The sequence below is a fragment of the Rhinolophus ferrumequinum genome, chromosome 11 (genome assembly GCF_004115265.2).
Source record: "Rhinolophus ferrumequinum isolate MPI-CBG mRhiFer1 chromosome 11, mRhiFer1_v1.p, whole genome shotgun sequence".
NCBI classification, from domain to species: Eukaryota; Metazoa; Chordata; class Mammalia; order Chiroptera; family Rhinolophidae; genus Rhinolophus; species Rhinolophus ferrumequinum.
In genome coordinates this window covers 6,741,157-6,753,061 of record NC_046294.1, presented here as the reverse complement: position 1 = coordinate 6,753,061, position 11,905 = coordinate 6,741,157, and the positions used below count along the sequence as shown (strand labels likewise).

Here is an 11,905-nt window from a genome sequence, read left to right as displayed (position 1 = left end):
CCTCGGCTGGGAGGGGAAGCCCCGAGGCGCTACGGAGCTGGCAGCGCCGAGGCACTTCCGCCAACCACCGGTTCCCTCATTCTACAGGTGGGGCGCCCAAAGCCCAGAGGGTTGGAAGGCATGGAAAGAGGGTACCCCATCTCTTCCCCGTTCGCCCCCCACCCCCAATTGCCAGATGAAACACGGACATGTACTTTTTTCTTTTTTTTACAAAATGTATTCATCTTCCTTGGAACTGAAAAATAAATCTATGTACAAAACAGGAAGAGATCAGGCTCCCCTCACCCACTCACAAACCCCTGCAGATTTCCTCTGGGGTCCCCCGAGACATACTGGACCTAGGGGAGGTTCCCAGAGGGTCAGAAGAGGTCTGCTTTGATCTGGGGCCAGTTTGGTCAGGAAGGGGGCGGAGCTCAGGAGTCACACAGGCCTGGGCCGGAGTTTGGAGTTTCAGTGTCCCAGACTCGTGGAGTGGAGAGGGGAGGAAGCTAGAATTTCCAAATTCTGCAAGTGCCTCTTAAGTACTTTAGGGTAGGGGGCTTCGATTCCCAAGGGACGGAAATTTTTTTTTCTCCCCCAAGGGATGGAAATTTTAAGTGCGTAAATGTTCTCCTAGGGGCCACGCAGGATTCTAGGTTCCCAGACCGGAGACATGGAACCCTTGTGTGTCTAGGGTTTAGGGTGAAACCTCAGCCCCACAGGCTGGAAGCGACCCAAAACACTGTTCAGGCTTATGGTTAGAGCCTCAGTTCTGAGGTGGGGTCTGAGTTTCCGAGGTTGGACCTTTAAGGATTGGTGCTGGGGCCCAGGGTGCGGTTTCAATTGGCCAGCTGGGACTCTGGGTTTCAGAGCTATGTTTCAATGACAGGAGCTGGGGTAGAGACTGACTCTGCTGACCAGAGCCTCAGTTCTGGGTAGGAGTGGGGTCTGGAGGCCAGGCCTAGGCCCCCTTGGCCAGGGGCTGGAGTGGAGCCTTGATCAGGATCGAAGGCCGGCTCCCTCGGGCTGGCAGGGAGTCCCAGGGTAGTTCAGAGGCCCTTGCGCTGCCGCTTGAGGAAGGAAAGAGTGTAGTCACTGGGTGTAGACACCTTCTGCTTCTTCATCTGCACTTGAGATTGCGCGGTGAGCTGTAGCTTGATGGCACTTGAGTTGATCTTGGTGGCCACCAGTAGCTCCTTCATGCCCTTCATCTTCTCGCTCTGGAAAGTGAGCACCGGACCCTCTGGTGGTGGTGATGCGGCAGGTGGTGGCACTGGAGCGGCACTGCCACCATCAGGGCCGCGGGTAGTGCTCGGGACCGTCCCTGAGGGTTTCCGGGGGGGTCCTGGTATCGCACCCTGGCCCGTGCCTGGGCCCTTGTCCAGTGCTGGCTTCTTGGGTGGTGGAGGCTCCTCGGGCTTGGACTCCCGCCGTGGGCCCCGCCGCCGGCCTTCCCGGGCTTCCTCTCCCCAGGGCTCCTCCGCCTCGGCCGCCTCTGACTCCCGGCTCACTATGCGCACCTTTTGCCGCACCTAGGCCAGACGGGGAGACCAAGATGAGGGAAAGGTTGCAAGCCAGTGGCGGGATCCCCAGGACCCAGCCTCAGCTGTCCTGTGGTGAGGCCTCCATCTCATACGCACCCAGAGGGGATGGTGACCAGATCCCCTTCAGGGCCACAAAGGCTCTGGCTCCTCTGTAGCTGCTGTCACCACCTGTCCTCCCCAGTGCCCTTATGCAGCTGCCCCTTACCTGTCCTTCGAAACGGCCTAGGGACTGCACAAGGAAGGTGGCCCAGCCCACATGCAGCACAGGCGTGGGGCTGCCCTCTTCCCATTTGCAGATGCCATCGTAGAACCGCAGCAGATGGGCAAAGCACTCTGGGTCCTGGAGGGCAGACCCCTGGCTCTGGGGGCCCTGGACAAGGGTGAAAGGAGGGCACAGGTCAGAGCCCCTTACTGTGCCCTTACTGTGCCCTTATCAGAGGGCACAGGCCAGGTCCCTCATTTAGGCAAAAAGCCCCGGCTCCGGAAGAGGTGAGCACAGGGGGAGAAAATTCTTAGCACCTCCTTCCTTTTACAGAATCGGTCCTTAGCCAGGACTTGGGAGAAAAGGGGGAACTATCCCTGCCCTCCATCCCACCCCCTCAACTGAATGAGGAGCCCTGGCCTTGAAAGAGATGGATTTCCACACCCCATTTACTTGAAGGCACAAGGTAGAAACCCCTAACACACCCTCAGCTCCCTCAAACCCAGGCCCAGGACCTCGGCTACTGCTGAAGAGAACAGAGCTCTCTACACTGGGCCACCTTCCTCAGTCCACCTTCCACCAGTCCCCATGTCCTGTGACTGGGAGCCCTGATCAGGAAGAAAGGTTAACCCAGGTGAGCTCCAGCCCCTCACCTGGGTCTGCTCCCCTGGCCGCTCCTCGCCGGCCTCCAGCAGGCTGGCTGCCTCCTTCAGCAGATTGGGGATGACATCATTGGCTACCTCAAAGAACTCCTTGTAGATCTCCTCGTCCTCCCGGCAGTAGTTGTAGCTGTGAGAGCAGTAGGGCACAGTGGGGCCTCGGCCGTGGTGGGTACCCCCAGGGACGTGGTGGGGAATGGAGCCCAGGTTTCCTTTCCTGGGTCATCCAGGGACCGGGTGAGTGGTTGGGATCCTCACTCCGAAATGATGGTGTATGTGTCAGTTCCGAGCAAAAGTGAGGAGGCGGGGCATGGGGCTGGGGGTGCGGGCTCCACTGATGGATGATGGTGGTTGGAAATGAGGAGATGGGAGACAGGGAGGGAAAGGCCCTCATTAGGAGTCCCTACCTCCTGGGTGGTGGTGGCCTTGGCTGCCGAGGGACTAGAAGGGATGGGGCTTGGGACCCAGGCCTCACTCCTGGATGAGGGGGGTTGGGAATTTGGTAAAAGGGGAAGAAAGGGTGGGCTGAGCCCCTAGTGGGGGTCCTCACTCCTGGATGACAGTAGCTGTGTCGGCCCAGGCCTGTAGGGCTTCGCGCACATTGCGGTTGCGACAGTGGTAGCCAGCCAGGTACATGTACGGGTAGATGTGCTCATCCCGGTAGTAGGTCTTGGCTGAGGCAATGCCCTGGGGATAGAGCAGAGGGGCCTCAGGAAGGCAGCCCCCAGCTGCACCGATGACACGAATGTCCCATTGGATCACACCCAAAAGGGACAACAGGCAAGATCCCAGAGAGTGCCATCTCCGATGCCACCTCTACTTCCTGCTTTCGTCTCTATCAGGTGCCCCTCCCTGGTTCTGCAGGACTGCTTGATGAGACCTGGGCCAGAATGCAGGTGGTGGGGACCCTCACAGAACAAGGCTTAGGGAAGGGAAGGGTCCCGTCCTCCAAGCTCAGGGCATGTCCCTTCCCAGGCTTTGCCACACACTCCTACAGAAACACCAAAACCTTCCAAGCACAACCCAATATCCCTTCTATCTCCTCACCCCAAGTTAACACTCTGTCCTCAATACTCCCACATTTCACCTCTGTTATACTCCAGGAAGGACAATGAGAGGCAACAGAAAAGGGCTAAGGTGACAAATCACTCCCAGAGCACCTCCCAGCCATGACTGCACTGAATATGTACACGGTAAATACAAAGTGGGTGACAGACCACAGTATACCGAGTTCTTCTCTCACCAGCCCCTCTAGTCCCCAGGTAGAAGGGCACCCCAGCCACTGCTGGGTCTCCCTTCTGTACCCTCCAGAGACAGCCGCACCTTGTGGTAGAGGGTGAGTGGGTCTGGCCGGCCAGGGGTGGGCTCCAGTTCCTCCAAATCGGCCAAGTTCCCCAGTGCCATGGGGTACCTGGGAAACGGTCATGAGTCCAGGCTGCAACCTGGGCTCCAGCCCCGAGGCCCAGCCTGGCCACTTCCCCCTACTGACCTTTCCAGATGTCCCAGGTCATAGAGCAGCCAGAGCAGCTTCTAGGGGCCAAAAGAGAGGGTATGAGCTGTGGGGAGGGGAGGGGAATCCTCAGTCTACAGAGGCAGAGGTGGGGCCCATCACCAGCAGGGACCTCCCACCAGGTGGGAGGGACCAGAACCCAGGAACCAGCCCCTTATTGGAGTCAAAGCCCTTTCACATCTCAATTCCACTCTCCCAAGAGGCCCAGAAAAGGCCAGGCCAGAAATTGTTAACCATGTCAAAGAAGGGGATGGCGGAGCACAGGGAGGGAATGCATCCCCGCTGCCCAGGGTTCCACAGGTACACCGCACCTGCTGCAGCTGCAGTAGCTCCAGGGAGTCGGTGTGCAGATCAATGGAAGGGTTGATGGCACACACCATAAAGGCCACCTCCATCTTTCGGTCACAGCGCATGTACGATCCTTTCAAGTACAGCCAGCTCTTGGGAGAGGACAAGACCAGATGTCTTATGGCGGCCCACTTGTGCCTGCTCCAGGGAATGACAGCCAGGAAAGGGGCCCTTTTTCATCCCCTTCCTGACATATATAGGTGGTGATGATAAGAGGGGAGTGTGGCCCAGGAAAGCATGGCCCATTGGGTGGCCTGGGGTAGGAGTGTGAAGGGGGCAGGAGAGGAGGCAATACCCGTTCAGCCACACCCGCGTTGACTGTCTGGCCCCTGCGGTCCTCATTTCCCTTGCCATGCCAGGTGACCTCAGCTGTCTGTTCTCCATTGGGCCCAAACACTACCCAGGCATGGTCCTCAGACAGAGCCAGATGGACATCCCGGAGACCCAGAGCCTGGCAGGCCCCCACCACAGCAAAGGCCACACCAGAGCTGTCCAGTTTGGTGCCTGTGGAAGGGGGAGGTAATGAAATAGGATCCTCGGGGCTCTGGCCTGGGGGAAGGGGGTTAGGTAGTGAGGGGCCATGTTCCCTCCCGCCCTCAACTCCAAGCCTACACCCAGACCTCAGACACTCTTCCATCACCCTTCTATCCCCTCCCTCCTATGTGTTCAAAGACTCTCCCTCTCCCTTTCCATTCCCCATCCTTAACAGACCTTCTTAGATCTTCCATTAGCTCCACCCAGCCTTTGACCGTTCCTTCTCTTTCTTTGCAACCATGTTATATGTTTCTGTTAATTTAAGGATTTTATCATTTTATTGTGTCTATCATATAACAAAGCCAGCACAAATAGGACCTCTGGCAAACAGTCTTTTTTCACACACCCAATGGCAAATACTCCTGATTTATCTCTGCACTCTTTTCCCGCTAAGCTCAGAAGCAGCCTCAGATTCCTTCTCAATACAGCTCTCCAGGATGTGACTGCCAGTCAACTGGGCTTGGAGCAAAGAGAGATCTTTGCAAGCCTGAGCCTTAAGCCTTCAGCAGAGGTGAAGCCCTTGGTCTGTTCACTTTCAAAACATTTTCATAGGTATTTCATTTGTCTCAAATGTAGCCCGATTTTGGCTCCTCAGCTCCCACCTCCAATCTGCTGCCACCCTCTGTGCCTCATGCTGGGCTGTAGAACCCCCATAGCTGCTCAGTGGCAGGGATGGGGGGTTGCAGAAGGTAGGTTAACATATTTGGAACCAAGTGACTGGGGTCTAGTCCTAGCCCTGCCATTCTGTGTGACTTTGGCATATCACTTCCCCTCTCTGGGCTTCAGTTTCCCTAACTGCAAAGGGGGGATTAACACCTGCCCAACCTCACAAGGCGTGTAAACCATCCAGTGTTGTAAAGATGTAGGCCAGGGTTCTCAGGTGGGACAGGATTCTCCCCCCTTGCCACCTGTGAAGCTCCTACCTGTGATGAAGCTGAAGAGGGATTGGATGTGGGCCCGATCCTTGAAATAGGAGCGGCTAAGGCTATTCCAGATGACATCAGAGACCTTCTTCACCAGCTCGCGGCTAGAGACGCCCCCCTCTCGAGGGTAGAGTGACAGGTCCACGGCACCTCGGATCTGGGCGGTGAAGCGGGCATAAAGCGCAGCGATGATGGATAGGTCGGCAACGGGGAAGTAGGTGAGGCCGCCAGGAGGGTCAGGCGCGGGGCTGGGCTGGAAGGTGAGCTCCGGCACGTTGGTGGGGATGACACGGTTGACAGCTAGGAAATGCTCCACGAAGCCCAGTACCAAGGATAGGAGCACCAGGTCCGGCTCCTCTCGGCCCAGCTCGGCTGCGAACAGGCGCACCACGTCGTCGATGGAGCGCAGGGGGAAGAGCGTCTTCTGGGCGGCCTTCAGCCCCATGGCGGCGGGCCTCGGCCTGCGGGCGAGCCGGGGGAGGGAGGGTCGGGTGGGCACGGCCGGGGAGTCCCCTCCCTGGTTCGGCTAAGGTTCCACCCGCCCCCGCACCCACACGATCTCTTGCTTCCCCGCCCCCTTCACCCTCCGATCATCTGCTCCTCCTCTTGCGTCGAAGAGACCCCCTCAGCCGATGCTGTAGGGCCTCCTCGTTCCCCCACAGCCCCAAGAGCCCTGGCCCTGATGGGGGTGCGCCCCTAGAACCCCACTGAGGATCCCTAATGGCCGCCCCGCCCCCTCCCTGCAACTGTACCCCCGGACTCCTCGAGCTCGTCGGGAAGGCGACCCCAGGCCAAGCCCCCCAAATCCCAATACGAGTCCTGGCCTCAGTCCCCCGCGCCCACCTCCTCGCTTACATCCCACACAAGGCACCGCGGCGCCCGCCGCCTAGAGCCTGCTGGGAAATGGAGTTCCGCCCCTCGGGCCGCACTGCCTCCCGGGAAGTGGAGGCCAGGGCCCTCTCCTGCCCCTGCCGAGCCTGAAATGGTGGCCAGCCGGGCCAGTCCGCGGTTGCTTATGGGAGTAGTAGTCCGCTGCTTTCGGAGCCCCAGAAGTAGGTGAGTGGAGACAGCTCCACCTTCCTGAGGTCCTCAGGGATTGGTCGTTCCATTTCACGCAGATCAGGTAGCGGAGAAACGGCACTGCATTCTGGGATATGCAGTCCGGGGAGTGACCACGCACCCTCAGAGGAGGTCTCTGAGCCTCTAGGTTATCATGAGCCGGCAAGATGTGAGGAAAACGGGTATTTTTAAACGCTGCTGGAATGTAAATGTGTTCAGCCACTTTAGTTGGATATTTATCAGTATCCATGAACATGTAAATGTGCTCACTCTATGTCTAGCAATTTTTCCCCAGTTCTGCCCATGAGAAAATCTAACATGTGGAAAGAAGAGCATCTAAAGAAGCATTATAGTTATTTGTAGTAGAGTAAAAGAAGAATGAAGTAGCTCTATGCATCCTAAAATGGATCTTCAGGACACTGTTGAAGGAAAAAGGCTGCAGAACAATCATGTACGATAGGATAGTATTTATATCAACATTTTAAAACTTCAAAATAATACTAAACAATTTCTACAGTCATTCATTCATTTCCTTACTCATTCAACAGATTTTTGGTGTCTACAATAGGCCAGGCACTCAATTTTAGGCACTGGATATGTAGCAATAAATAAAACATCAGATTTCTGCCCTACTTCACGTCTTGTGGGTTTTCTTCCTCAAAATCCATAAGCCTTGTCTACTCACGAGAAAACATCCAGCAAATCCAAACTGAGGGATATTTAACAAAATAGATGACAGTACTCCTCAAAAGTGTCAAGGTCATGAAAGACAAGGAAAGACTGAGAAGCTGTTGAGACTAAGGAGAGACTTAGTAGAGACTAAGAAGACAACAGGACAACTAAATGCGTTGTGTTCTGGATTGAATCCCGGAACAAAAAAAGGGACACTAGTGGAAAATCTGGTGAATAGGGTGGACGACTGTCCCACTTTGCTAAGGACTAGGGGAACTTAGGGGTATGGGACCTTGCATTTGAAAACCAAACCAATCAAGTCTTAGGTTCCTCAGAGCCCTATTTGTGAAATTCAAATAAAGTCTGTCGCTGTGTTCATAGTTTTCATCAATCGAGTTTTGACAAATATACCTGGTTGTGTAAGATATTAACATTAAGGGAAGCTCGGTGAAGGGTGTATTGGGATGAGATCACCAAGGAAGTGCTGCCACGGGGCTACCGTGTCCCGCCCATGTGAGCATGTGAGTGGCCGGCAGTCGGGAGAGCCACTGTGAACTGCTGTGAGTGGAGGACTGACGACGGGGGGGGGGGGGGGGGGGGGGGGGGGGGGGGGGGAAGGGGGGGAGGGGGGAGCGCAAGGCTCATAATACAGCTTGGGCCAGGGAGCTGTGTCCTACACAACTAGACTGAGAAACAACGACTTGAACCAGAGTGGGGGGCGGGGAGGGAGGCAGAAAAAGGAGGGGGGAAAGAGTAGTTTGGGAGAAAAAGCCCAAAGTTCTTGGACTCAAGAAAAATGGGAGAAAAGAAATTGGATACAGTGACAATGCACAACTCTTTCAAGGAGCTTTGCGGCAAAGAGGAGAAAAATAAGATGGCATTTGGTGCGGGGCAAGAGGGTCAAAGAAAGCCGTTGTTGCTATTGTTTAATAGGAGAGAACTGCAGGACTGATGGCCTTGAATGGATGGAGAGAATGGGAGTTCCCAAGTGACAAGTCCAAGTGACAAGTTTGGTCTTTGCTAGGAGCACAATTTATGCACAATAATTGGAAAAGGCAGAGTACTCAGGCTTGTGTGGTGGGTACTTTAATTTTCTGAATGAACTAGCAAGCCTAGTGGGGCTCTCTTCCTCCCTCCTTGACATCCTTGCTCAAATGTCACTTCTCAGTAAGGTTGACCCCGCCCTGACCAGATGGACCAAAAAATCACACACTCCAACCCAAGTTTCTCTTTCAATTTCTCCACCCTGCTCTACTTTTTAAATTTTTCTAAAGCATTAACAATGTCTAGAGCAGATTTTCTCAACCTAGGTAGGCACTATTGACATTTGGGGCCAGATAATTCTTCGTCTTTGGGGCCGTCCTATGCAAGGCAGGATGTTTACCAGCATCCCTGGCTCCTACCAACTAGATGCCAGGAGCATCCCTCCGCCCTTGTGATAACTAGAAACGTCTTCAGACATTGCCAAATGTCCCTGGGGGACAAAATTGCTCCTAGTTGGGAACCACTATTCTGGCATACCATTTACTTGTTTGTTGTTTGTCTCCTACCACCAAAATATAAGCTCCACAAGGACAAGGAATGTGTTTTGTTCACCGATGTGTCCCATGTGCCTAGAATAGTGTCTGACGTGTAATTGGTGTTCAACAAATATTTGCTGAGTAAATAAATACATTCATGCAAAAAAAGTGACTCTAATGATTGACCTAGAATTGAGGTTGTGTGAGGAGGAACGTAAGGACACAAGAAGAATGAGGGAAAGCAAAGGTGTGGCAAAATTAATGGATTGTAAGTTCCAACGGGGTCAAAAGGTTTTGGAGTTGGAGTGCTGGAAAGATGGGGGTGTTGGTTGGAGAGTGGAATGCTTGAAGTTGAGATTATGGGGAGAGGGTGGTTGTTATTGGCAATAAAAAGACCGAAAGCTGTGCTTCCAGTAGAAACCTAACACAAGGTTGGTTCATAGGCAATTTGAACATTTCTAGTACCTCCATCAAAAAAAGTAAAAAGACATAAGTGAGGTTCACTTTAATTATATCCAAAATGTTTTGCAATTTGCAATCAATATAAAAATTATTAATAACATATTTTTTTTCCTCACCAAGTCTTTGAAATCTGGTATGTATTTGAAACTCAGAGCGCATCTCAGTTCCGACTATCCATATTTCAAGTGGCTCCCAATAGGACGGTGAGGCTCTCCAACATGGCTGTGTGAGCGAGTGGCTGGGGTGGGGCCGAGGACAAGATGGGAGGAGTCCAAGGAACCGAGAGACCTGGCAGTCGAATCACCCACGGACATATCGAAGTCCCTAAGAATTAAAGCAGGAGTAGGACAGAGAGACTAACAGCAAGCTAGGAGCTAAGATTATCTAGAAGTGTGTCGGAAAGTGGATGGTATAAGCTGATAACTTGAACTCAAACCTGAAAGGAGGGAGGAGTATGCATATAAGTTGAGATGAGGATTCAGGAGGACACCTACCCCACCTCCAGGCCCGGTGGCAGGAGAGGTGTGGAAAATCTGTGTGGATTGAGGAGGGAGCAGTAGTAACCTTGGGGAGGGCAAGGTTTTTGCTAGTGCAGGAGGGTTACGGACAGTTTGCAGAAGGGGAGGAGGATTTTGCTAAAAATGGGCCATCGACTCTCAAGGTCACAGGGGTTGAAGGTAGAGATGGGACAGGAAAGGGGATGGCCGGAACCATGGGGAACCTGGAGGCCTGAGTCCCTTGTGGTGAAACTCATCAACAGGGAAAAAAGGCAGGACCGGTTCTCTTGGTCTCAAGGCTGGGCTGGGCTGGGGGCCAGCTGTGAGTGTGAGGACTCTGAGGGCAGGGGTTCCTGCCAAGCTATGAAGCTATGAAGCGTCCTGACACTCACTTGATTCCTGCTAATGGAAGCAAGGAGGCCGGGGGACGGCTCTCCACCGACATATATGTACGGGCATGCACAGAGCACATTAACATAAACTGACCGTACAGGGGAGTGGGGGACTCAGAGGGGAATTCAGCCCCTAATTGTTTACCAAAACAATGTATTATTGGAATTAATTTAAAATAGCATCAGCTATGTAATTTTTTTTTAAAGTTTATTGGGGTGACAATTGTTAGTCAGATTTCAGGTGTACAATTCTATAATATGTCATCTATATCTCGCATTGTGTGTTCACCACCCAGAGTCAGTTCTCTTTCCATCACCATACATTGGAAGCTTGTACTATTCTTAACAAAAAAGTTAAATGTGAATCTAATGAGGACATAATCAGACAAATGCAAATTGCAGGTCATTCTACAAAATAACTGGATTGGACCCTTCAAAAATGTTAATTTATGGGCCGGCCTGGTGGCTCAGGAGGTTGGAGCTCCATGCTCCTAACTCCGAAGGCTGCCGGTTCGATTCCCACATGGGCCAGTGCGCGCTCAACCGCAAGGTTGCCAGTTCAATTCCTAGAGTCCCGCAAGGGATGGTGGGCAGTGCCCTCTGCAACTAAAGATTGAGCACAGCACCTTGAGCTGAGCTGCCACTGAGCTCCCAGATGGCTCGGTTGGTTGGAGCGCGTCCTCTCAACCACAAGGTTGCAGGTTGGACTCCCGCAAGGGATGGTGGGCTGTGCCCCCTGCAACTAGCAATGGCAACTGGACCTGGAGCTGAGCTGCGCCCTCCACAACTAAGACGAAGGGGACAACAACTTGGAGCTGAACTAAGACTGAAAGGACAACTTGATTTGGAAGAAAAAAGTCCTGGAAGTACACACTGTTCCCCAGTGGGGTCCTGTTCTCCTTCCCCAATAAAATCTTTAAAAAAAAAAAAGTTAATTTATGAAAGACAACAGAAAGAGTGTGTGTGTGTGAAAGAGAGAGAGAAATTGTTCCAGATTAAAGGAGACTAAAAAGACATGACACCAAATGCAACATGTGATCCAGAATTGGATACTCAAGTTTTTAAAATGTTGTAAAGAACATTCTTGACACAATTGCACCATACCCTGGGTGACTTAAACAACAGAAATGTATTGTCTCACAGTTCTGGAGGTTACAAGTCTGAGATCAAGGTGTCAGCGAGGTTGGTTCCTCCTGAGGCTGTGAGGCAGTCTGCTCCAGGCGGCTCCCCTAGCTGCTGGTGGTTTGCTGGCAGTCTGTGGCATTCTTTGGCTTCTAGAAGCATCACCCCGATCTCTGCCTTTACGTTTACATGGCCTTCTCCCTGTGTGTGTGTGTCTAAATTTCCCCCTTTTTAAAGGACACCCATTGTATTGGATGAGGGCCCACCCAAATGACCTAATTTCAACTAATTACATCTGCAAGGACTCTATTTCCAAATAAGGCCATATACTGAGAAATTTGGGGTTAGGATTTCAAGATATGAATTTCGGGGGGAGCCCAATTCAACCCATAACAGATTGTATGTTAGACAATATTGTTGTATTGATGTTAAATCTCTCGAAACAACAGTGGCTTCTGGTTGCTCCTTATTCTTGAGATGCC

At 52.8% G+C, this 11,905-nt stretch overlaps 1 protein-coding gene across 3 annotated transcripts; it reads right to left on the bottom strand.

Moving 5' to 3' along the window:
• Positions 1-204: 204 nt before the first annotated feature.
• Positions 205-6,696, bottom strand: MEN1 (menin 1). Of its 3 annotated transcripts, none has more exons than XM_033121265.1 (10): positions 6,543-6,696; positions 5,700-6,160; positions 4,538-4,746; positions 4,206-4,334; positions 3,874-3,914; positions 3,708-3,795; positions 2,935-3,071; positions 2,379-2,514; positions 1,729-1,893; positions 205-1,511 (listed from the first exon to the last, which is right to left on the bottom strand). In XM_033121265.1, exons 2-10 carry the CDS (start codon positions 6,142-6,144, stop codon positions 1,029-1,031), a joined length of 1,833 nt encoding a protein of 610 aa, XP_032977156.1. In that variant the 5' UTR covers positions 6,145-6,160; positions 6,543-6,696; the 3' UTR covers positions 205-1,028. The 3 variants fall into 3 exon arrangements, with proteins under 3 accessions (XP_032977156.1, XP_032977155.1, XP_032977157.1); XM_033121264.1 differs by having other exon boundaries at positions 6,555-6,691; XM_033121266.1 differs by having other exon boundaries at positions 6,452-6,681.
• Between the last annotated feature and the right edge of the window lie 5,209 nt (positions 6,697-11,905).